The sequence below is a fragment of the Dendrobates tinctorius genome, unplaced genomic scaffold (genome assembly GCF_039654945.1).
Source record: "Dendrobates tinctorius isolate UK_male_01 unplaced genomic scaffold, ASM3965494v1 ptg000166l, whole genome shotgun sequence".
Lineage (NCBI taxonomy): Eukaryota > Metazoa > Chordata > Amphibia > Anura > Dendrobatidae > Dendrobates > Dendrobates tinctorius.
Genome location: NW_027361833.1, coordinates 14,242,004 through 14,269,624, shown reverse-complemented (window position 1 = coordinate 14,269,624; position 27,621 = coordinate 14,242,004). Strand labels below are relative to the sequence as shown.

At 43.7% G+C, this 27,621-nt stretch overlaps 1 protein-coding gene across 1 annotated transcript in view; it reads left to right on the top strand.

Moving 5' to 3' along the window:
- The window catches only part of CFAP47 (cilia and flagella associated protein 47), a 926,770-nt gene that overhangs the window by 25,137 nt on the left and 874,012 nt on the right, over positions 1-27,621 (top strand). Inside the window, exon 5 of the mRNA XM_073550693.1 lies at positions 18,902-19,040. Within this exon, the coding sequence (XP_073406794.1) occupies positions 18,902-19,040 (139 nt within the window). The remainder of the gene's footprint in view (positions 1-18,901; positions 19,041-27,621) is intronic.

Here is a 27,621-nt window from a genome sequence, read left to right as displayed (position 1 = left end):
TGGATTCAGACTAGTAGCTGATGGTGGAGCACCCAAACAAAGTATGCACGAGTCTTAATCCTAAGAAACACGTCTGTGTCTTAGTGGGTCTTAAATAGGCATAGGGAGATAATGTCATCGAACCATGACAGGCAACTTGCAGTACCCAACGTGGAGCACAACAGGGTGCACTGGATCAGGGAGAAAGTAGTGGAGCCTATGAAGACAGATGCGTATCAATAAGCATTTGCCTGTATTTCTCAGGATTGAATACACTCCTAATCTTGACCAAACTCCTCAACTGTATTTGCCCCAAGCTTCCAAGGAACCTCCACTATTCTTCACTGTTGATCATTATTGTACCGTTCTCCTACACTTTTGTGAACAAACTGCATTCTGTTACTTCCAAATATTTAACATTTTGATTCATCGGTCCAGAACAGCTACTGTTGCTTTTCTGTGCTCCAGTTCCTACATTTTTGTGTATAGTTTAATCACTTGACCTTGTCAACATGTCGAAAGTATGGTTTTTAGCCACAGTTTTTCCATAAACACCACTTCTGGTCAGGCATCTCCAAACAGTATATGGGTGCTGCTGGGTCCCATTGGTTTCTGCCAATTCCGAGCTGATGACACTACTGGACATTTTCTTATTTCGAAATAAGCATGATGTGTTTTTCATCTGCTGTACTTTGTTTCTTTGCCAACCAATGCTTCAGCATTCCTCAACATTGCCCATTTCTTGGTGCCCTCAATGTTGAGAAAACCAGGAAGATGCTTATCCATCATACAGTATTATCAGGGTATATATAGTAGTATGTTCCTTTGCAGTATACGTTGGTGGGTTTTCTCCCATGAACTGCTCATGTCACATGTCAGGTGATATTGGGTTAATTTCCTAATTTAAAAAAAATCACAAAGTCTACTATTTTATACACATTTGTTTGATTTGCTTTTATGATTTGTCTGAAAATTTGATGTAGTTTTAGGTCAAGTTTAAACAAATACTGAAAATTCTGAAGAGTTCACAAACTTTCAAGTAGTATATGACATCAGATGGAGATTTTAACATTAAATTCAGCAGAAAAAAAAGTGATGTGTGAAATCAAAGGCTCCTGGAGTTGATATAAAGCCCCATACACTTCTAAGTGTGAATTATTTGGACTTCTTACAATGTAAAGGTTATTTTTCCAACAATGTAGTTTAGAAAAATATCTCTATGTTATGGCATTAAAATCTAATGGGCACAACACAATCCATGTGATGTCCCTGTGCATGTATATTTCCACTAGATGGCAGCATAAGAACTCACTTAAAGCATGTTTGGAAGCGTGCGGCTTCCTCATTTCTTTTTAGCATCTGAAGACTAGAAAAAAAAAGTATTACATGCTGCTGTTTTTGGCTCCCGCAAGTCTGTTTAATTAAAATGAAAGCATTGATGAGATCTTGAAAGACTTCAAGCGCTGCTAGTTTACAAGTGCAAGTGCACTCTGACCTACTTAGCCATCCACTTCTGCATACCTCCTTAAGTGTGATCATAGGGTTAGATACTATAACATTACAGGATTTAAAGGCACCGTAATATAAGATTTGTAATGCCATGTCTTCAACGACACTGGAAAGTGTGTATGTATGACAACAACTTGTGTTAGACTGGTTTCACACTTGCGCTTTTTTGCGCTGTTTTTTAGCGCAAAAAAGCATGCGTTTTTATCCCTATCTTTTACATGGGTGCGCATAGGTGCGCATACGCATGCGTTTGTACGCGCATGCGTTTTTTTGTAGTGTGCACTCGGGCGCACAAAATGCATCCTGTTGCATTTTTTGTGCGTCCGACTTGCCCCCAAAAAACGCATGTGCACGCAATGCGTTTTTTTTTACAGCCAAACACCCATTATAGTCTATGGGTGCGAATACGTGCGCATGGTAATGGTATGCGCAAAAAACGCACCCAAACCCGCAAAAAAACGCACACAAACGCATGATGCGTTTTTTATGTGCGTTTGCACTGCGCACGGTGCGCAGCGCAAAAAAACGCAAGTGTGAAAGTAGCCTTACTGGTTTTCCAAAAATAATAATGGCAGTTTTATCAATCTGTGAGACAAACTTTTAAAACATTGTAGTGGTTGTCTGGTTCAATGTAAAACATTTTTTATTTCCCCTTATTAGGGAATTCTGCAATATCTGATGCTGAATTACGCTGGCAACCCACTGATTTGAACAGTAAAATTCTTATTTTCTCCTGTGGAAGTGCTGCAAAATAAAGAAACACTTGAAAGTTTTCGCACAGATATCTGATCTTTGGAAGTTCCTGTTAGAAGCCTTTTTGTGACCGGCTTATTGTCATAGGACCATTTTTGTGTTTTTTCATTATCGTGTGGGCCCAGAGGCGTAGCTGGGGTTTTAGTTCAGGGGTGGTGAAACTTATGAGTGGGCCCCTAACCAGGTTAGGCTAGGTTCACAGTGCATTAATGCAGTCCGTTCAACACATAGCGTTGGCGGACTGCGTTACGCTACTCCCTGCCGCGATCACGTTATGCGATCCCGCGAGCGCAGATGCTTCATCTGCGCTTGCAGTGACGGACCCTCGTCATAGCGTTAATGCCGCTATGTAACGGATGCATTAAACGCACCCCTTTAACGCAATGTGAACCCAGCCTTAGGCGATCGCGGCAGGGAGCAGCATTAACGCAGTGCGCCAACACTATGCGTTGTATGGACTGCATTAACGCAATGTGAACCTAGCCTAACCCTGACTCGAATATTGGATGTAGGAGAACCTCAGCAGATAACCAGGCTGTTACTGAAAATAATCTCTATACAATGACCAACATTTATATTACCGCCATTTGGTGACCATATAGTGGTAGATACTAGTCATATACAACATGTAATAGATTACAGTACAGTTAGGCTGCGTTCACACGTTCAGGTTTTTTCATGTTTTGGCGGCTGTTTTTACCGCGCGATTTTGCTGCAAAAAAACAGCATCCCATGCATTCCTATGGGATTCCGCAGTGCTGTGCTAATGCTGCGGATTTTCCCGCTGCGGAATCGCATCGCGGAAAAATCCGCAGCATGCTCATTAATTTGCGGAATCGCTGCAATTCCGCCCACATAGGAATGCATTGTTCTGCTTACTTTCCCCATGTGGCTGTGCCCACCATGCGAAAAGTAAGCAGAACATTTGCGGATGGTCCGGAGGAGAGGAGACTGTCCTCCAGGCTGTGGGTACCATATCCCTGTAAAAAATAGAATTAAAATAAAAAAATCGGGTTATATTCACCTTCCGATGTCCCTCGCAGCGTCCCCAGGCTTCAGCGATACACGCGGCAGCTCCCGGTCCCAGTAATGCATTGCGATGACCTTTGCTGACGTCGCGTCTCGTGATGCTGTAGCAGTCTCGCGAGACCGCGACTTCATCAAAGGTCATTGCCGCAATGCGTCACTGGGAACAGGATCAGCCATACCATCGCGGAGGCCTGGGGACGCTGTGCGGCACGTCGGAAGGTGAATATAACCCGATTTTTTATTTTTTTTTTATTTTTAACATTAGATCTTTTTACTACTGATGCTGCATAGGCGGCCTCAATAGTAAAAAGTTGGTCACACTAGTCAAACACTATGTTTGACGAGTGTGACCAGCCTGTCAATCAGTTCTCCAAGCGATGCTACAGTTTGCTTGGAAAACGCTAGCATTCTGAAAGCTAGAGTTGAGCGACTTTGGTTGGATCGGGTTTCATGAAACAAAATTTGAGTCGGATGAAACTGATCCGACTAGGGCAAAAAAAAGTCGACCCCAATGCAAAGGGAAATAAAAGTCGGCATTGAGTGGATGAATGTCATCCGCTCAATGCCGACTTTTATTTCCCATTGACTTGCATTGGGGTCGGGTTTCGGACGAAACTCCGACTTTTTTTGCCCTAGTCGGACCGGTTTCATCCGACTCAAATTTTGTTTCATGAAACCCGATCCGACCAAAGTCGCTCAACTCTACTGCAAGCTAATTACGCTTGTAAATCGCTAGTTTTTCCGCAGGAAAATCAGAGGAATTTAAAATGTGATTTTCCCGCGGAATTTCAGAATTTTCGCGGTAACTTCCGCGGAAATTCCGCTACGTGTGAACCCAGCCTTACAGATAGTGACTTACAGCTTATGTTCTTGCTGATTGAATTGTTCACTTTTCTCGTCTTTTCCATCTGGCCTAAACCGATATGACAACTTCTCCATCCAGGACTCAGCTGCAGAGATTACAACAAAGACACATTTCACTTCTCACATTTCCTGCACCATCCCCATCTATTCCCAACCTGCACCATCCCCATCTATTCCCAACCTGCACCATCCCCATCTGTTCCCAACCTGCACCATCCCCATCTATTCCCAACCTGCACAAACTCCTCATCCTGCTAATACCCAAATGCTGATCTGCTGCTGCTGTATGTGTCCCTATTACTGCACCTGCTGTGTGGTACTGTGTGCGCTCTACACACGTAGTCAAAATTGTTGGTACCCCTCGTTTAATGACAGAAAAACCCACAATGGTCACAGAAATAACTTGAATCTCACAAAAGTAGTAATAAATCGAAAATCTATGAAAATGAACAGGTGAAAGTCAGACATTGCTTTTCAACCATGCTTCCACAGAATTTAAAAAAAAATAAAACTCATGAAATAGGCCTGGACAGAAATGATGGTACCCTTAACTTAATATTTTGTTGCACAACTTTTTGAGGCAATCACTGCAATCAAACAATTCCTGTAACTGTCAGGCTGTGTGCCCACGATGCGATTTTTAAGCGTTTTTGCGGCGATTTTCGGCGCGAAAACGCTGCGAAAGCGTTTAAAAATTGTGTACAGAACGCACCCCATGCATTCCTATGGCATTCCGCACATGCTGTGCTAATGCTGCGCTTTTTTCCGTGGCGGAAACGCATCGTGGAAAAAATCGCAGCATGGTCATTCTTTTGTGCAGAACGCAAAGAATTGCAGTGATTCCGCACCCATAGGAATGCATGAGAATCGCTTACTTCCCGCATGTGGCTATGCCCACCATGCGGGAAGTTAAGCGTCTCATGTGCGGTTGGTACCCACGGTGTGGAGGAGAGGAGACTGTCCTCCAGGCCCTGGGTACCATACCCCTGTAAAAAAAAAAGAATAAAAAAAAAATCGGGGTATATTTACCTTCCGACATCCTGCGCTGCATTCCCGGCCTAAACGTTCCCAGTAATGCCTTGCGGCAAGGTCCTGTGATGACGTGGTCTCGCGAGATCGCTATAGTAACGCGAGACCAACTTCATCACAGGTCTCGCAAGGCATCGCTAGGAACGCTGAGGCCCGGGATGGCAGCGCGGGACGTCGGAAGGTAAATATACCCCGATTTTTTATTTTTTTATCATTTTTAACATTTTATCTTTTACTATTGATGCTGCATAGGCGGCCTCAATAGTAAAAAGCTGCTCACACTTGTCAAACATTATGTTTGACGAGTGTGACCAACCTGTCAATCACTTTCCAAGCGATGCTTCCAATCACTTGGAAAGTGCTTGAGAAAATCGCGACAAAATCGAGAACAGAACCGCGGTAAAATCGCGGTGAAATAGCGCGGGAAAAAAACGCTCGATTTCTGGGAAGGAGTCCGGTTTTCAGTGTGCATTTTAACACGCAACGTGGGCACATAGCCTCAATGAGACTTCTGCACCTCTCGACAGGTATTTTGGCCCACTCCTCAAGAGCAAACTGCACCAGTTGTCTCTTGTTTGAAGGTTGCCTTTTCCAGATGTCATGGTTCAGCTCTTTCCAAAGATGCTCAATAGGATTTAGGTCAGGGCTCATAGAAGGCCACTTCAGAATAGTCCAATGTTTACCTCTTAGCCATTCTTGGGTGTTTTGGGTCATTATCCTGTTGCAAGACCCATGACCTGCGACTGAGACCAAGCTTTCTGACACTTTTTTAAAAAAAAAATTAAATTAATGTTTCAGTCTTTTGCAATGCATAAATACATTTTTGTGCCTGTCTGAAAAAAGACAAATACTGCCAGGACACTGTCCATAGTGACTCCGTTGGTTCACTGAGGTAAATGTTTCTGTCCGCGTTTACGTCAAAATATAGTTTTTCTGGGATTGCGATGGAAACCCTGAGGTAAATCTTGTGGAAAAGCACAGCATTAATGTGATCTTAGCCTAAGCAGTATCATGTAGTGCACGTGATCCCGGTCCACACAGTATATCTGTAACACTCAGTGTACATCGTGTGCCTCACTGCTTTAGTGACAAACAAATTATAATCCTGTCGATTCGCTGAAAATGCCTCTTTGACATCATAACACTTAAACTTTCAGTCTTAGTTTATTTTTTTTAGATTAGATTTACTTATACTGTTCTCCATATTAGAATACCAAGATAGTAATAACATTTTCCCTCTGAAAAATGTGGATGTGAGACAGGGTGAAAAAAGAAGTGACATTGCCAGTAATACATAACAAGCTGATGGATAAAGTCAGTGTTAAAGTCTGTTATTGAGGTATTGGGTCAATTCCAGTTTGCTGTCACTTCTATGTGCAAGTCTAGAAATAATTGATATAGAGATATGACCCTATTCCCAATTGTATTGTGGCTGACAATGTTAGGGCTTGCTTAAAAGTAATGCTTTTGATGTTTTTTCCACACTTGGAAAATTGTGCTTAAAACAATGCAGCTCTCCGCAATAACCGCACAATGAATGAGATTGCTAAAATCTTATTCACATGGTGCTTTTTTCCTAGTGTTTTTGACCTTTAGTGCATTGTTTAAAAACCAGACCTTGTCAATTATTTCAAAATTTTTAGTGCAGTTTCTCCCTATTAGGCTGGGGTCACACTTGCGGGTGCAATGCGAGAAACTTGCGCAAGTCTCTCACATCAATACCCAGCACTGCCGCCGGCAATTCAGACGGGAGCGTTCAGCTGCATAGAAAGACATGCAGCTGCACGCTCCGGTCCCGAGTGCCGGCGGCAGTGGCGGGTATTGAGGCGAGAGACTCGCGTGAGTTTTTCTCATTGCACTCACAAGTGTGACCCCAGCCTTAAGATCAACATGGCTTAACACCAAACAGTACTTAAGGCTGAGTTCACACTAGGCATTTTTGTTGCATTTTTATTCTGCAGCAAAACCTGCACTCTTGGCAGGAAAGAAGCAGCGTCAAAAACGCAGGTTTTGGTGCGTTTTTTGCTGCATTTTTCAGGATCCCAAAGGTCAGCTTTGCTCCATCACAAAAGCATGAACACAGGTACCAATACAAGACATATGTTCATGAAATACACATACAAATGTAACACCTGAGGGAGGTGAATTGTTCTGGAATAGTTTACCTAAGACACTGCCAGTGCATTGAGTTTGTAAGACACTGTTTAACTTTCACACTTTGGTCTTCCATTGAGTTGCTCAGGCATTGTGCAATCTCACACCTTGGTCAGCCATAGGCATCCTTCAATCTCACACCTTGGTCAGCCAATGTTTTACACATCACTAATTTAATTACACTGTACTAATTCCAACTGCCATCTCAGGTGACCAAGACCAGATAGTAAACTTGGAAAAATCACAAAAATAAATCTGTTTCATATACTGCTGTTCTTGCTTTTTTCAATACCCATTGCTTTCAATAGGTGAAAAACGCTGAAAAAAGTGACATGATTTATGTCCAAAAAACCATGCAAAGCACAAAATGCTGAAGACAAAAAGACAATGTGTGTGCATGAGATTTCTGAAATATCATAGGCTTTGCTGGTAAAGTAAAATACAGCTGATAATTTGCATAACAAGAAGCAGCAAAAACACCTAGTGTGAACATACCCTTAAAATGCATAAAAAATGAGTCAAAAATAGCGTCAAAAAGCTCTTAATTTCTGTATTTTCAGACCAGGGGTGAACACTGACAGCTTGAGGCCCCTCTGCAAGAAATGTGTCTGGGCCCCCTTCCTTTTATGGTGACAAAGCTAAATATATACTGTATATATATATATATAGCTACATACATGTATATATTAAGTAGTCTCCTTTATTATGTATATTGCTGTTACTTTTACAGTGCCCTCTCTTGTTATGTACAGTTCCGTCCCTTACATATCATATTGGATTATACAGAGCCCTTTTTTATTACATACCGTCCTGTCCTGTTAGCTGTATAATGCAATGATGGCTGATGGAGCATGGGAAAGCTTTCTTTCTAATGGAAGAGCTGATGAATTGGTAGTCTGGTCACCGGCTCCTCGATCAGCAGTAATTTTATATCTAAAAAGAGAGGGGACTATGTAATAAAAGAGGGCACTGTGAATAACAAAAATTAACAAGAATACACTATGTAAGAGACAGCACTGTACATAACAGCAGAGGAAGCTATATAATAAGGGACAACACCATATATAGCTAGAGAGGATGGTACGTAATAAGGGATGGTGTTATACATAATAAAAGAGGAAACTGTAACAAAGGATGGTGTTATACAGAATTAGTGAGTACAATATATGCTAAGGGACTGTGTTATATAGTATAAGTATGTATACTGTATGCTAAGGGACTGTGTTATACATAAGTACGTACACTATATACTAAGGGACTGTGTTAGACATAGTAAGTGAGCACACTATACACTAAGGGACTGTGTTAGACATAATAAGTGAGTACACTATATTCTAAGCTACTGTGTTAGACATAATATAAGCGATAATGACTTCCTCCACCTCCCCCTATTCTTAAGGCCATTATAAGTCCCCCTTCCTCCCATCCCAATCCCCCACACCTCTCATTGTCCTCCTCCCCCCGCATTCCATTATTGTCCTCTCCCCCACCCCATCATTGCCCTCTTCACCACCTCCATCATTGCCTTCTCCCCCACCACTATCTTTGCTTTCTCCCCCTCCACTCCCATCATTGCCCATTCCACCACCTACATCATTTCCTCCTCCCCCACCACTCCCATTATTGCCCTTTCCACCACCACCATCATTTCATTCTCCTCCACCACCCCATTATCATTTCTTTTCCCCACCACCCCATCATTGCCCTTTCCACCACCTCCATCATTGCCTTCTCCCCTACCACCCCATCATTGCCCTCTCCATCACCCCTATCATTGCCTTCTCCCCATCACCCCCATCATTGCCTTCTCCATCGCCCCCATCATTGCCTTCTCCTTCTCCCCATCACCCCCATCATTGACTTCTCTATCACCCCATCATTGCCTTCTCCCCATCACCCCCATCATTGCCTTCTTCATAACCCCATAATTGCCTTTTCCCCATCACCCCCATCATTGCTTTCTCCCCATCACTCCCATCATTGCCTTCTCCATCACCCCATCATTGCCATTTCCCCATCACCCCTAATATTGCCTCCTCCCCCATCACCCGTATCATTGCCTCCTCCCCATCACCCGTATCATTGCCTTCTCCCCATCACTCCTATCATTACCTTCTCCCCATCACTCCCATTACTGCCTTCTCCATCACCCCCATCATTGCCTTCTCTGTTATGATTGAGTCACCATAGGAGGCAAAAACAGAAATGCTAGCTAAGTCCAGAAAACCAGAGAAGTTGGCAACTATCAGATTGCAGACCCCTGAACCTATCAACACAACTAGCAGTAGCCGTGGGGGGTTCCTACGATGACCTAGACCCCTCGATCACAGCCGGAGAGATACATAGGCCTAAAGAAGGAAAGGGGAAATCTAACTGCCCCAGAGCAGACCCCAAAGCAATAGGCAGCCCCCCACAAATAATGACGATGAAGCAAGATGAAAACACTTACACAGACAGAAAGACAGGCTGAGCAAAGACGGGGCCCAAAAACTACCTAGCTAGGAACGGATAGGAAGGCTGCTGTCTGCAATCTGCCAAAACCCTATCAGAGACAAAAGCCAACAAGCTGATATAAAAATGGCCCTGAAGCAACTAAGCTTCAAAAACTAAATCAGCACTCAGGTACTTTCAGAAGACAGAGCTCACGGAACACTGCACACTCCAGCAGGGAGTGGCAGAATCCAAAAAGCAAGAAAAACAAAAACAAATCTTAAATGCAAAAAGGCAAAACAGAAAACTTAGCTTTAGGAGAGCAGGAATCAGACTGGTGTCCAAGAGTCCACAGAGAAGTCACCCGCAGGGCAGAAAGGGCGTAGGCTGCCTTAAATCCAGTCAGTGACTCCACTCAGCCAATCGTCTTCATTAGTCCCAGGTGCCTGATAATCAGGCTCACTACCTTCCTTCACTAGAATAGGGAGTTCACCAGGCCTCAGTGACGGAGGGGAAAATGAACTCACAACAGTACCCCCCCCTTGAGGAGGGGTCACCGAACCCTCAACAACACTACCAGGGCGATCAGGGTGAGCCCGATGAAAGGCACGCACCAATCTTTTGGCATGAATATCAGAGGCAGAGACCCAGGAATTATCCTCCTGACCATAACCCTTCCACTTAACCAAATACTGGAGTCTCCGTCTAGCCAGACGGGAATCCAGAATTTTCTCTACCTCATATTCCAAGTTACCTTCAACCAATACAGGGTCCGGAGGTGCCACCTCAGGCACAACTGGCTCAACAAACCTCTTCAACAAGGACTTTTGGAACACATTATGGATCTTAAATGTGACAGGAAGAGCCAAACGAAAAGAGACCGGATTAATAATCTCCAAAATCTTGTAAGGTCCAATAAATCTAGGCTTAAACTTAGGAGAAGCCACCTTCATAGCAATATTTTTTGATGATAACCACACCATATCACCGATCTTAAACTGGGGACCAATGGTCCTATGTCGATTGGAAAACCGCTGGGCCTTTTCCTGGGAGAGAGATAACTTATCCACCACTTGGTCCCAGATCTGGTGCATTCTCTCCACCACAGTGTCAACACCTGGGCAGGCAGAGGGCTCCACCTGCCCTGAAGAAAATCGAGGATGAAACCCAAAGTTACAAAAAAAAGGTGACATCAAAGTGGCAGAACTAGCTCTATTATTTAAAGCAAATTCGGCCAAGGGCAAAAATGAAACCCAATCCTGATCAGCGGAAATAAAACATCTCAAATACGACTCCAAGGTCTGGTTTGTTCTCTCTGTCTGCCCATTGGTCTGAGGGTGAAAAGCAGAGGAGAAGGACAACTGAATTCCCAACTTGGAACAGAACGTCCTCCAAAATTTAGACACAAATTGAATTCCTCTGTCAGATACAATGTTCTCAGGAATCCCGTGCAAGCAAACCACCTGTTGCAAAAACAGGGGCACCAACTCAGAGGAAGATGGCAACTTAGGGAGTGGTACAAGATGAACCATCTTAGAGAACCTATCACAAATCACCCAAATAACAGTCATTCTTTGAGAGACCGGCATATCAGAGATGAAATCCATTGAAATATGGGTCCATGGCCTCCTGGGGACCGGCAAAGGCATCAACAACCCACTAGAGCGAGAACAAGATTTAGACCGGGAGCAAGTCCCACAGGACTGCACAAAATTCCTGACATCATGAGACAAGGTGGGCCACCAAAAAGAGCGACTCACCAGATCTCTAGTACCAAAAATACCCGGATGACCAGCCAATGCAGAGCAATGAACTTCAGACATCACTCTCTTCTTCCACTGGTCAGGAACATACAACTTTCCACTGGGGCAACGCTCAGGTTTGTCCTCCTGGAACTCTTGCAGAGCAAGTCTCAAGTCGGGCGAGATGGCAGAAAGAACTACCCCTTCGCCTAAGATGGTAGCAGGCTTGGTCACCACAGGAGAATCAGCAAAGAAACTCCTAGAGAGGGCGTCTGCCTTGACATTCTTAGTTCCAGGAAGGAAAGAGACCACAAAATCAAAACGTGTAAAAAAACAAGGCCCACCTAGCCTGTCTAGGGTTCAAGCGTTTAGCCGACTCTAGGTAAATCAAATTTTTGTGGTCAGTGAGGACCACAACTTGATGTTTGGCTCCCTCCAACCAATGTCTCCACTCCTCAAATGCCCATTTCATGGCCAACAGTTCCCGATTCCCCACATCATAGTTACGTTCAGATGAAGAGAACTTTCGGGAAAAGAAAGCACAGGGATTCATTTTAGATGTTACCGGATCCTTTTGGGACAACACTGCTCCTGCACCAATCTCAGAAGCATCCACCTCTACCTGAAACGGGAGTGAGACATCAGGTTGCCGCAGAACCGGGGCGGAGGTAAATCTATGCTTCAGCTCCTGAAAGGAAGCAACCGCCTCCGGAGACCAATTCAACACATCCGCACCCTTCCTGGTCAGGTCAGTCAATGGTTTGGCAATACTAGAAAATTTTGCTATAAATTTCCGATAAAAATTAGCAAAACCCAAAAACTTCTGGAGGGCCTTCAAAGAAGTGGGCTGAACCCAATCATAAATGGCCTGTACCTTGGCCGGGTCCATTTCAATAGTTGACGGAGACAAAATAAATCCCAAAAAAGAAATCCTCTGTACTCCAAAAAGGCATTTTGATCCTTTGACATACAGATAATTCTCTCTCAAGAACCGGAACACAGTCCGAATATGTTCCACATGAGCATCCCAATCCTTGGAGAAGATCAAAATATCGTCCAGATAGATAATCAAAAATATATCGACAAAGTCTCGGAAAATATCGTTCATGAAGCACTGGAAGACAGAAGGGGCATTAGTGAGCCCAAAAGGCATCACCAGGTACTCAAAATGTCCCTCCGGAGTATTAAACGCCGTCTTCCATTCATCCCCCTGCTTAATGCGGATAAGATTATACGCCCCCCTGAGGTCAAGCTTGGTAAACCAGCAAGCACCTCTGACTCTAGAGAATAGATCCGAAATCAGGGGTAACGGATACTGATATTTAATAGTAATTTTATTGAGGGCACGATAATCAATACACGGCCTTAAAGAACCATCCTTCTTGGCCACAAAAAAAAAGCCGGCACCTAAGGGTGAAGAGGATGGTCTAATATGACCCTTCTCCAACGCCTCCTTAATATAGGACCGCATAGCCTCGTGCTCGGGTACAGATAAATTGAAGAGCCGACCATTAGGAAATTTACACCCCAGACTTAGTTCAATTGCACAGTCATAACTCCTATGAGGAGGCAAGGACGCAGACTCATTCTCACTAAATACATCATAGAAGTCCGCCAAATAGTCAGGAACCTCATGCGACTGAGGAGAGGTGGAAAAAAACGGAGCCACACTAAAGGTACACCGGCAACCCCAACTCACCACAGACACAGACTTCCAATCCAAAACTGGATTATGAATCTGCAACCAGGGAAACCCCAGAACAACGGCATCATGCAGACCATGCAACAACAAAAATCTGCAATTTTCTTGGTGGTCTGGGGCGACCCGCATGACCAACTGGGTCCAAAACTGAGGTTTGTTTTTAGCCAGAGGGGTAGCATCAATCCCCCTCAAAGGGATAGGCGTCTGCAGAGGTGTCAACGGAAATCCACAACGTTTAGCAAAATCCAAGTCCATTAGGTTTAGCGCTGCTCCCGAATCCACAAAAGCCTTGGCGGAAAATGTGGACAGGGAACAGATCAGAGTAATCGCCAAAAGAAACTTAGGCTGAACCCCACCAACAGAAAACGTGTGTGCAAAGCGTTTCTCACGTTTAGGACAAACAGAAATAATATGTGAGGCATCTCCACAGAAAAAACACAGCTTATTGCGCCTTCTGAATTCCTGACGTTGCGCCTTAGACAAAACTCTATCACATTGCATAGGTTCAGACGTCTGTTCAACCGGTGGCAACACCTCTCGTGTAATCCTGCGTTCACGTAAACGCCGATCAACCTGAATGGCTAAAGACATAGAATCGTCCAGACCAGAGGGAACAGGAAATCCCACCATAGTATCTTTTACGGCTTCTGACAAACCCTTCCGAAAGAGAGCAGCCAAGGCACTATCATTCCAGGTAGTAAGGACCGCCCACTTTCGGAACTTTTGGCAGTACAACTCTGCAGATTCTCGACCCTGGTTCAATGCTAACAGGGTCTTTTCAGCCTGATCAATAGCATTAGGTTCGTCGTACAGCAACCCCAAGGCTTGAAAAAATGCGTTCACATTAGTCAGAATAGGGTAATCTGGTTTCAAAGAAAACGCCCAATCCTGGGGATCGCCGCGCAGCAAAGAGATGACAATTTTAACCTGCTGCGCGGGGCTCCCTGACGAGTTAGGCTTCAAAGCAAAAAATAATTTACAATTATTTTTGAAACTCAAAAATTTAGATCGATCCCCAAAAAATACATCAGGTGTGGGGATCTTTGGTTCAACAGCATGTGAACGAGCAAGATAGGCGGAAATTCCTCGCACTTCAGCAGCGAGCTGCTCCACACGATCAGACACTTGCTTTATCTCCATTGAGAGAAAAAAAAAATTCCCCCTACGGCCTCAGAGATATAGAGGAAAGAATATACAAACTCTTTTTTTTTTTTTTTTTTTTTAAAACAATTCTTTCCTGCTATTGAGTACCCCAGGATCTGCGGTTTGGCGGGTGATTCTGTTATGATTGAGTCACCGTAGGAGGCAAAAACAGAAATGCTAGCTAAGTCCAGAAAACCAGAGAAGTTGGCAACTATCAGATTGCAGACCCCTGAACCTATCAACACAACTAGCAGTAGCCGTGGGGGGTTCCTACGATGACCTAGACCCCTCGATCACAGCCGGAGAGATACATAGGCCTAAAGAAGGAAAGGGGAAATCTAACTGCCCCAGAGCAGACCCCAAAGCAATAGGCAGCCCCCCACATATAATGACGGTGAAGCAAGATGAAAACACTTACACAGACAGAAAGACAGGCTGAGCAAAGACGGGGCCCAAAAACTACCTAGATAGGAACGGATAGGAAGGCTGCTGTCTGCAATCTGCCAAAACCCTATCAGAGACAAAAGCCAACAAGTATGAGATCTGATTTGGCTAGGTGAGAGGTTCTGGACTGAGGTCTAAGGGGTAAGGTTTCTCCTTGTGGAGAGTGACATACCAGCGCTGGCTTGTCAAGGTAAGGAGGCTTATTCGCTGTGCAATGCTCCTCTGGGAAAATAATATGCAAATTACCTCTTCAGAAAGAAAGAGGACTTTTACTCTACAGCGCCACCTATTGGTAGTAGCGATCCTACAAGTCACAATCAACCCTTTAACGAGTCTTGTAATATGACTTAGGATCTCATACTTTGCACTGTCGAGAGCCAATAGCTCGAAACACTGTGTCTGCAAACTGAGATTCTGATTTGGCCTTTATCCTAAGTCATATTGCAAGACTCGTTAAAGGGTTGATTGTGACTTGTAGGATCGCTACTACCAATAGGTGGCGCTGTAGAGTAAAAGTCCTCTTTCTTTCAGAAGAGGCAATTTGCATATTATTTTCCCAGAGGAGCATTGGACGGCGAATAAGCCTCCTTACCTTGACAAGCCAGAGCTGCTATGTCACTCTCCACAAGGAGAAACCTTACCCCTTAGGCTGGAGTCACACACAACGAATAAAAAATCGGTCCCATTTTAACGGTACGAAATCGCACAAAGATTTCTTGTCCAGGCATCCGTCTGTCATCCCATTTTCCGATTTTATTCGCATCTAAGCATCAAATTGACATCCAATGCCAATCCCTGATGCTCTTTCCTGTTGACCTGGAGAAGTCTTGCGATTTAATCGCAAGTCACACCTGTGGTGCGTTTTCAATGCGATTTTTAATCGCATCCATAGACTTGCATTGTCGAATCCGATCTGAAAATCGGTGACAATCGCAGCATGCTGAGATTGTCTCGGTCCGAGGAACGGATCCGATAAAAAATCGCATGATGGGAGCAGCACCATAGAATAACATTGGGACGAATGCAATGCGATTTTTTATCGCTTTGCATTCGTCCGATTTAATCGCCAGTGTGACCCCGGCCTTAGACAAAAAGCCTAGTCATTTATCTGTGCCCTTTACAGAAGCAGGGACAGTTATAGCCACTACAGCACATACTCTTCTCTGTCATTCTTGCACTTTCACACCATGTAAGAGGCATAGATCATCATGTGGTCCAATAATTTAGATGCACATCCAAAAAATATGCCTTTCTTAAAGTGAATTTGTCACCAGGTTTTTGCCCCTTAATCTGGGAGATGTGTAATGTAAAGACAGAGACTCTGATTGCAGCGATGTATCACTTACTGGGCTGCTTGCTGTAGTTTTGATCAAACCACTGTTTTATTGGCAACAGATAATTATTAGAGGACTAGTAAACCTGTTCCCACATAGTTCTCCATATTCATGAGCTCTATATAACCCCGCCCCCACTACTGATTTGCAGCTTTCTGTGTACCCTGTAAAAGGGCTGACAGTAGCCAATCAGTGGTGTGGGTGGGGTAATACAGAGCTCAGCATTTAGAGGACTGCTAGATCTGCAGAAGATAAAGCAGTGATTTTATCAAAATTACAGCAAGCAGCCCATTAAGGAATACATTGCTGGAATCAGGGTCTCTGTTCCTACTTCATGCTGCGCTTAGATAGAGTAGTAAAAACTCAGTGACAAATTCCCTTTAATTGTTTCTTTCTTACCTTTAGCAATGTCCTATCCAGACCATAACAATGCTTAACTGTTATCTCAGTCATGACACTGGCAATAAAAAGACCCGGCATTTTTATCAGGGTTAGCACATGGCCGTACAGTGGAGAATAGACATTTTAATCTACTGCTACTGATGAAAAGCTTACTACAATTTTGAATGCTTTACGTGGAGTTTATTTTTCAGACTCATTGTTTTTTTTCAAGTGAAGTAATAATTTCCTTTCTTCTCCCCAATGTCTGTCCACTCCACCATACTGTGCAATCGTCACTCATCTTACACACTGGCCATTTTTCCTTTTTAGCAATTACATCACTAATTCTTCTTGATGCTGATTTCTATTTAATGCCATGTACTGTGTTTATTGCCCGTATCCATGTACCTAAACTGACAGTGATGATCCATGCTGTGCGAGAAAAAAGCCCACAAGGGCTCTCTAATAAACGTAATAATGAATCCTGTACAGACAGCTCTAAATTGGTACGTGCTTTTCTGCGGCTGCGGACAATCTCTGCAGCCTTGTGAATGCGATAAACACCTTTCTTTTTTCATTTAGTTGATTTTCATACATTACTTTACCACTTCTTTTATACTCCAAACTCTTCTGTGGACACTTGTGGATATTGATTACTACAACTACGCATTACTATTAACTAACTACCTAGAAGATAGCTAATTAGGAAGATACAGTGACTTGTGAAAGTATTCGCTCCCCTTGGCTTTTTGCCTATTTTGTTACGTTACAACCTGAGTTGAAATATTTTTTTAATCCAATTTGTGTGTTATGCATCAGCACTAATAGTCTACGTTGGTGAAGTCAAATGAGAAAAATATTGGCATACATTGCATTATTGAGATGAAATAACTACAAATTGGAAGGTGCATATGTATTCACCCCTTTTGCTATGGAGCCACTAAAATTTTCTGGTGCAAGCAATTACCTTCATAAGTCCCATGCTTAGTGAAAGGAAGTCCACCTGTGTGCAATCTAAGTGCCACATGGTCTGTCAGTATATACACAATTTTTCTGATAGGACACAAAGGCTGCAAAACCATTAAGCAAGAGTCCCCACTAACCAATCAACACCATGAAGACCAAGGAGATCTCCAAACAAGTCAGAGATAAAGTTGTTGAGAAGTACAAGTCAGGGTTGGGTTCTAAAAAAATATCCCAGTCTCTGATGATCCCTTGAAGCACTATCAATTCCATTATCATCAAATGGAAAGAACATAGTACCACAAAAAACCTGCCAAGAGAGGGCCACCCACTAAAACTCTCAGCCTGGCAAGGAGGGCATTAATTAGAGTTGCAGCACAGAGACCTAAGGTAACCCTGAAGGAGCTGCCGAGATCCCAAGCAGAGACTGGAGTATCTGTCCATACAACCACAACAAGATGTATATTCCATAGAGGTGGCCTTTAAGGAAGAATGGGCAGAAAAAAGCCTTTACTTACACACAAAAATTGTAAGGCTCATTTTTAGTTTGCCAAAAGACATGTGGGAGACTCTCCAAATTTATGGAGGCAGGTGCTGTGGTCAGATGAGACCAAAATTAAACTTCTTGGCCACCAAGGTAAGCGCTATGTCTAGCGGCAAGCCAACATAGCTCTTCACCCCAAGAACACCATCCCCACAGTGAAACGTGGTGGCAGCATCATGCTGTGGGGATGTTTTTCGGCAGCAGGGACAAGGAAAATAATCCAACTCGAGGAGAAGATTTATGGTGCAAAATACAGGAAAATTCCTAACCAAAACCCGTTTCTGTCTGTCGGTGATTTGAGACTGGGACAGAGGTTCACATTCCAACAAGACACTGATCCAAAGCATACAACTAAAACAACAGCCGAGTGGTTTAAAGGGAAAAGTGTAAATGTTTTGGAGTGGCTAAGTCAAAGACCAGACCTTAATCCAATTGAGAATCTGTAGTCAGATTTGAGGATTGCTGTTCACCAGAGGAAACCATCTAGCTTCAAGGATCTGGAGCAGTGTTGCCTTGAGGAATGGGCAAAAATCCCAGTGGCAAGATGTGGAAAGCTCACACAGACTTATCTAAAGTGACTTGCAGCTCTAATTACTGCAAAAAAAGGCTCTACAAAGTACTGACTTTAGGGGGGTGAATAGTTTCATGCACTGAAGTTTTGTTTTCGCTTATTTTGTTCTTTTTGCAGCTTGCTTCAGAATAAAAATAAAACCAAATGTTCACAGTTGTAGGCATGTTCTTTACATGAACTGATGCAAACCCTCAAAGAACAGTGAAATTTCAGGCTGGGGGGTAGCAAAACACGCAAAATGCCAAGGGTGGTGAATTCTTTCACAAGCCACTGTAGTTGATGTATTGCGAATGTTCCTCTTTTTTGATGACGATGTATCTCTTTCATCAGGTACTTTTAAGATAAAATATAGTGGCCACCTCCCGATCACTATGTCTCCAACCAGTGGAGTAGTTGAGCCGAAATCTGCACAAATAATTAAAGTGGATCTCTGTACAGATGCTCCGGCTGTCATAGAAGAAACCGCAAAGTAAGTACAAAACAACGTAGCCATTCACAATAATATGAAGATAAGATTAAAGTGTATCTTTCATTTTAACCAAAAATGGAGAAAAAGTGTGGCCTTGCCGATTGTAATCCCCCACAACAGCGTAAAACTGCCTTTGTTGAACATGCCAGTCTAATACGAGCAGGTACGGACTGGGGCTGAAATTCAGCCCTGACATTTGAAATCACACAGGCCCATAATGTCCCCGTCCCCAAGAACCAGATGGGGTATATTACTAATATTACCCTGGATGGAGGAAAGAAATATTTACTACAAGACCAATATTTGTAATGATACCCGTGACCTGCTGGGGTAAGTGAAGGAGTCAGCGACTTTGTGCTCCAGCACAACTCTTAACAGTATGGATATCTTGAGAACACCGATTCTATTAACAATGTAGCAGACAAGGCAGCCCACAACCAGACAGGCCCTTCTGGCATTTGCCAAAATTGCCAAATGGCCAGTCTGGCCCTGAATACGAGTCTTGTATGTCCTGGAATGGCTCCGATTCACCTGTTCATAACTTGCCATTGACTCATTATGCCAGAATTTTGTCTCTCAAATCCCAGCATGCATTGCTTCTACCATTGCCCAATGACTTGTCTGCCCTGAACTGAAGGCCTGCATCTCTATTATACCTGCGTGCTGTTCGATAAACAGAAAAGTAGAAGATGAGCGCGATAAAGACCCACCCGCAACTTCTATAATCAGGTACACAACTTGAGGTCTGGGGGCCACAAGCTATCTGTTCAGCTCCCAGCCATATGGACAGAAAAATCTTGCCTGGCAGGTTAACTATATGGAAGCAGCCAAACAGAGTAGTGGCCAGCATCTGAGGAGCAGGACTAGCCAGTACTAATGGTGCACTCTGTAGACATCTCTGGATACTTCCTGTACCACGTGCCATGCCAGAGAGGCAACGGGAGATTAAGGAGGTTAATACGTGGCTCAGGAATTGGTGTAGGAAGGAGGGGTTTGGGTTCCTGGAGAACTGGGCTGACTTCTCAGTTGGCTACAGGTTGTACGCTAGGGATGGGCAACACCTCAATGGGGAGGGTGCAGCTGTGCTGGGGGAGAAAATGGCTAGTAGGTTGGGGGAGTGTTTAAACTAGGGACGGGGGGAGGGTATTCCTTTTATAGGAGGGGAAGACAGTGCAGATAGAGACCTGGGCACAAATAATGAAATTGGGGGTGGGGGTGGCATGGGGGGGTGGGGTTAGAACAGTTAATAATTTAAGAAAGAATAGAGGTACAGAGAGATACATAAAGTGCATGTATACTAATGCCAGAAGCCTCGCCAACAAGATGGAGGAATTGGAGTTAATGTTGTTGGAACATAATTATGACATGGTGGGGATATCTGAGACATGGCTGGATGAGAGCCATGACTGGGCGGTTAATTTACAGGGCTATAGTCTGTTCAGAAATGACCGAACAAATAAGCGAGGGGGAGGCGTGTGTTTATATGTAAAATGATCCTTAAAACCCATCCTGCGTGATAATATATATGAATCTAATGAAAATGTAGAGTCCATGTGGGTAGAGATAAGGGGAGGGGGGAAAAATAATAAATTACTGATAGGGGTTTGTTATAAGTCTCCAAAAATAATGGAAGCAACAGAGAATATCCTCATAAAGCAAATAGATGAAGCAGCGACTCAAGGAGAAGTCATTATTATGGGGGACTTCAACTACCCTGAAATACATTGGGGAACCGAAACCTGCAGTTCCAGCAAAGGTAATAGGTTTTTGACTACTATGAGAGACAATTACCTTTCACAACTGGTTCAGGACCCAACAAGAGGGGGGGCACTGCTAGACCTAATATTAACCAACAGGCCAGACCGCATATCAAATGTAAGCGTTGGGGGTCACTTGGGTAATAGGGATCACAAAATAATAAGTTTTCATGTATCCTTTAATAAGATGTGTAGTAGAGGGGTTACAAGGACTCTAAACTTCAGGAAAGCAAATTTCCAACGGATGAGAGATGATCTTGGTGCAATTAACTGGGACGATATCCTGAGACATAAAAATACACAAAGAAAATGGGAGGCGTTTATTAGCATCCTGAATAGGACCTGTGCACAATATATACCGTATGGGAATAAACATGCGAGAAATATGAGGAAACCACTATGGCTAAATAGAGCTCTAAGGGGCGCAATAAGGGACAAAAATAAAGCATTTAGAGAATTAAAGCAAGTAGGTAGTGATGAGGCATTAAATAAATACAGAAAATTAAATAAATTCTGTAAAAAGCAAATCAAAATAGGAAAGATTGAGACAGAGAGACTCATTGCCAGAGAAAGTAAAAATAATCCCCAAATATTCTTTAACTACATAAATAGTAAGAAGCTAAAAAATGATAGTGTTGGCCCCCATAAAAATAGTCTGGGTGAAATGGTGGATGATAGGGATGGGCGAGTCTACTCGCTATGACTCGTTACTCGGCGAATAGTAAGGGACTCGCTGGACTCGTTACTCGGCGAGTCTCCCAGTGATTACTCGCACAGTAACAAGTCCAAGGCAAGTCAATGGCAATCCTAGTTTTGTCAGAGTTTTTTTTTCTCACTCGCTAGACTCGCTATGTCACATCGCTGTCAACAGCGAGTCTGAGCGAGTCTACGATTCCGAGTCCTGTATACTGGATTCGGGACTCGCTTATACAGAATCTGTTATGTTCCTACAAGTTTCCAAGACAGCCTATGTCAACACACAGCGATTGTGAGCGAGTCTGAGCGAGTCTACGAATCCCGAGTCCTGTATACTGGATTCGGGACTCGCAAATATAGAATCTGTTATGTTCCTTTGTAATTTGTAAATCGCACATTACTCGCTAAGACTCGCTTCCCCATTCATTAACATTGGACTCGCTAGACTCGCAACGAGTAGCGAGTCCCGGGCTCGGACTCGCTAGAGTCAAGCGATTCCGAGTAATTTAGGACTCGCCCATCACTAGTGGATGAGGATGAGGAAAAAACCAATATGCTAAATGACTTTTTTTCAACAGTATTTACACAAGAAAATCCCATAACTGATAACATGATCAGGGATAAAAATTCTCCATTAAATGTCACCTGGTTAACCCAGCAGGAAGTACGGCGGTGTCTACAAATCACTAAAATTGACAAATCCCCGGGTCCGGATGGGATACACCCCCGAGTACTGCAGAAATTAAGCACAGTCTATCTATATAGACCATTATTTTTAATCTTTAAAGACTCCATAATACCAGGGTCTGTACCACAGGACTTGGGTTTAGCAAATGTGGTGCCAATATTCAAAAAGGGGACAAAAACTGAACTTGGAAATTATAGGCCAGTAAGTTTAACCTCAACTTTTGGTAAAATCCTGGAGGGTTTTATAAGAGATACTATATGGGAGTATCTGAAGAAGAATAACCTCATGACCCAATATCAACATGGGTTTACGAGGGACCGTTCCTGTCAGACTAATTTGATAAGCTTTTATGAAGAGGTAAGTTCTGGACTGGACCAAGGGAATGCAGTGGACGTGGTGTACATGGACTTTTCAAAAGCTTTTGATACGGTGCCACACAAAAGGTTGATACATAAAATGAGAACAATGGGGATAGGGGAAAATATGTAAGTGGGTTAAGAGCTGGCTCAGCGATAGGAAACAAAGGGTGGTTATTAATGGAGCACACTCAGACTGAGTCACGGTTAGCAGTGGGGTACCACAGGGGTCAGTTTTGGGCCTGCTTCTTTTTAACTTATTTATTAATGACCTTGTAGGGGGCATAGAGAGTAGAATTTCAATATTTGCAGATGACACTAAACTCTGCAGGGTAATCAATACAGAGGAGGACAATTTTATATTACAGGAGGATTTATGTAAACTAGAAGCTTGGGCTGATAAATGGCAAATGATCTTTAATGGGGATAAATGTAAGGTCATGCACTTGGGTAGAACGAACAAGATGTATAATTATGTGCTTATCGTATATACTCGAGTATAAGCCGACCTGAGTATAAGCCGACCCCCCTAATTTTGCCACAAAAAACTGGGAAAACTTATTGACTTGTGTATAAGCCGAGGGTGCACAGTGAGTGGCCTCAGTTATCTGCAGTATGTGGCCCCAGTTATGATGCACAGTGAGTGGCCCCAGTTATCATGCACAGTGAGTGGCCCCAGTTATCATGCACAGTGAGTGGCCCCAGTTATCATGCACAGTGAGTTGCCCCAGTTATCATGCACAGTGAGTGGCCCCAGTTAGGATGCACAGTGAGTGGCCCCAGTTATGTGCACAGTGAGTGGCCCCAGTTATCATGCACAGTGAGTGGCCCCAGTTATCATGGACAGTGAGTGGCCCCAGTTATCATGCACAGTGAGTGGCCCCAGTTATGCTGCACAGTGAGTGGCCCCAGTTATCATGGACAGTGAGTTGCCCCAGTTATCATGCACAGTGAGTGGCCCCAGTTATGTGCACAGTGAGTGGCCCCAGTTATGTGCACAGTGAGTGGCCCCAGTTATGTGCACAGTGAGTGGCCCCAGTTATCATGCACAGTGAGTGGCCCCAGTTATCATGGACAGTGAGTGGCCCCAGTTATGCTGCACAGTGAGTGGCCCCAGTTATGCTGCACAGTGAGTGGCCCCAGTTATCATGCACAGTGAGTGGCCCCAGTTATGTGCACAGTGAGTGGCCCCAGTTATCATGCACAGTGAGTGGCCCCAGTTATGTGCACAGTGAGTGGCCCCAGTTATCATGCACAGTGAGTTGCCCCAGTTATCATGCACAGTGAGTGGCCCCAGTTAGGATGCACAGTGAGTGGCCCCAGTTAGGATGCACAGTGAGTGGCCCCAGTTATGTGCACAGTGAGTGGCCCCAGTTATGTGCACAGTGAGTGGCCCCAGTTATGTGCACAGTGAGTGGCCCCAGTTATGTGCACAGTGAGTGGCCCCAGTTATCATGCACAGTGAGTGGCCCCAGTTATCATGCACAGTGAGTGGCCCCAGTTAGGATGCACAGTGAGTGGCCCCAGTTAGGATGCACAGTGAGTGGCCCCAGTTATGTGCACAGTGAGTGGCCCCAGTTATGTGCACAGTGAGTGGCCCCAGTTATGTGCACAGTGAGTGGCCCCAGTTATCTGCACAGTGAGTGGCCCCAGTTATGCTGCACAGTGTGTGGCCCCATCATGTTGTTGCTGCCGCTGCCTCCCTGACAAAAAAAAACAAATACCTGCATACTCACCTCAGTCGCTGCCCCCTGCTCATCAGCGTTGCGCTCTGCAGTGACTGTGCAGGCAGAGAGCGATAGCGCTCTCTGTCCTGAATGTCACTGCAGAGGACGCAAGACAGCAGAGTGCAGGGACAGGTGAATATGCCTCCCAACCCCCCGTTCATACTCACCGGGTCCTGGCGCTTGTCTCTGCAGCTCCTCTGCTTGTTCCATGTTGTCGGCGCTGCTCTCTTCCTGGTTCAGTGGTCACGTGGCACCCGCTCATTAAATATGCGCATATTTAATGAGCGGGTACCATTTGACAGCTGAAGCAGGAAGAGAGAAGCGCCGACAACATGTAACAAGCAGGGGAGCTGCAGAGAAGGGTGAGTATGATCTGACACCCCCGCTCCCCCTCCCCCGCCGATCCCCCCCGGTATATGACTCGTGTATAAGCCGAGAGGGGGACTTTCAGCCCAAAAAAATGGGCTGAAAATCTCAGCTTATACACAAGTATATACGGTAATTGTAAAACACTGGGCAAAACTGTCACTGAAAAAGACCTGGGTGTATGGGTAGACGACAAACTCACATTTAGTGGCCAGTGTCAGGCAGCTGCTGCAAAGGCAAATAAAATAATGGGATGCATTAAAAGAGGCATAGATGCTCAGGAGGAGAACATAATTTTACCTCTATATAAGTCACTAGTGCGACCACACTTAGAATACAGTGTACAGTTCTGGTCTCCGGTGTATAATAAAGACATAGCTGAACTGGAGCGGGTGCAGAGAAGAGCGACCAAGGTTATTAGGGAACTAGGGGGTCTGCAATACCAACACAGGTTATTACACTTGGGGTTATTTAGTTTGGAAAATCGAAGGCTTAGGGGTGATCTTATTACAATGTATAAATATATGCAGGGACAATACAAAGACCTTTCTAATGATCTTTTTACTCTTAGACCTGTGACGGGGACAAGGGGGCATCCTCTACGTCTGGAGGAAAGAAGGTTTAAGCATACTCACAGACGCGGATTCTTTACTGTAAGAGCAGTGAGACTATGGAACTCTCTGCCATATGATGTTGCAATGAGTGATTCCCTACTAAAATTTAAGAAGGGACTGGATGCCTTTCTTGAAAAGTATAATATTACAGGGTATATACACTAGTTTCCTTAATATTGCGTTGATCCAGGGAGCTAGTCTGATTGCCGTATGTGGAGTCGGGAAGGAATTTTTTTCCCCAATGTGAAGCTTACTGTTTGCCACATGGGTTTTTTTTGCCTTCCTCTGGATCAACATGTTAGGGCAGGTTAGGATATGATATGGGTTGAACTAGATGGACTTAAAGTCTTCCTTCAACCTTAATAACTATGTTACTCTGTTACTTCAGGAGAATGGGGTCTCTTATCCTGTTTGACACTCCAGAAAGGAGTATGTGAATCAGACAGGTGGCCTTCCGTGTCTGTGACTATCACATTCATGAGCTCTTCCTCTTTAGGACCTATTCACACAGTTTTTTACTCAGTGTGAGCCATATCATTAACGTGCTGATTTTTGGAGGTAAGTCATGTAAGTAGGATTTGCATCAGGACATTTACAGTACATACTTTTTATATCCCGTAAATCTCACAGAACGTAATACACCTTTAATTTTTAGTACGGTCCCTGGATTGATTCAATATGGCAATGTGGCCCTTGAATCAAAAAAGGTTGAGCACCCCTGCTGTAATCTGTGTCTCTGCTAGAGATGATTGCACTTGACAACAGGCAGTGGACAGCACGTTAAACATAAAGGAGATTTGTCCAAACTATATGTGAAACAAGAGCGCAATAGGGTCTTATGCGGGTGATTTAAAAGGGATAACAAAGAAATATACTCACCCTTTACAGGAGAGAATCAAGCATATAAGATCAGTTTGTCAGCCTGCTGCACGTCCAACGGTCCACACAGGTACCGCCACATGAAACTCTTTGGAATAAAATTCTTGGACTTAAAGTGCGCTGCTGGACAAAATATCAGATCCAAATCATGTAGATGAATTAACCTTTTAATTCCCAACGCGTTTTGAAGTGACAATTTCATGACAATTGATCTGTTCTGAACTTTGACCTCTACGGTGCATCATATGTTATCATTGGCGCCAATTTTAAAAAGTGAATGTATAAAACTGGAGACAGCTCTGTGTATGCATATATATCATCCCCTGAGGAAGAAGTATTATGGACTTTGAAACGCGTTGGGAATTAAAAGGTTGATTCATCTACATGATTTGGATCTGATATTTTGTCCGGCAGCGCACTTTAAGTCCAAGAATTTTATTCCAAAGAGAAACATAAAGGAGAAACACAGCACTTAAATCATGCTAAAAGAACTTTATTAATACAAAATATAAAATGAGTACAAATACCACTAGCCAAAGAAATGGTCCACAAACCAGTAGTTTAAATATAATATGTAGTAAGATACATTCAGTCTAGGAACATGAATAAATAATAACAATCATAAGAAATTACAGAACCAACATATCACATGTAGTGAGTATAAATAATAAATAGTTAATAGAGTGTTGCATAGGAATACATGTCCCCTATCAAGGCATCATGTAGGAAAATAATTTACCAAGACCAAAAGAATATAAGATAGGAGATAACATGCGTGTTTCGCCACCAAAGCCTTCTTCCGGGGGAGTGGTCATATATGCTGCCGGCTTCTTCGTGTAAACACAGCACTTAGTACTGATTGGCAAACTGAAAATGTCTTTTTAGGTAAAGTAATTTACTATCTTGTTTTTCTTTGCATTGGCCATAAGATGAGCTTATTTTTTAACAAATGACCAAAGAGAACTTGTCACCTGGTTTTCCCAATATAAACTACAGCCACCTCATTTAATGCCACTTTTACAATATTCTAGCAAACTCTATATAAGACCCCAACCTCCTCTGTATAGCCCAAAAAATACCTTTTATAGCCCCCCAGTCCCATACGATAGGCAATATCCCTGCAATCTGCTTCCTTCTTGCTTTATGTGGATGGCGCCCCCAATCACGCTTTTTTACAACGGTGTTTCGCTCCACCCTGCTGGGGGGAGAGCAGAGAGTACTGTAATGCACATCAATGGCGGGTCAATGGTGCCACTTTGGGCGCAGGAGGGAGATTGAGGGGCCCTGTGTGGATGATGTAGGACATGTCATCCATTTGAAGCAAGCAGGAGGAAGGCAATTGCAAGACAGAGGAGGCGCAGAAAGAGCAGCGACACCCATCGGACTGGACTGCGTCATTTGGGGGGATTATGAAAGGTGTTTTTTGGCTATGCAGAGGGGATTGGGGTCTTATATGCAGTACTTCTTGCTAGAATATTGTAAAACTAGAAGCATTAAC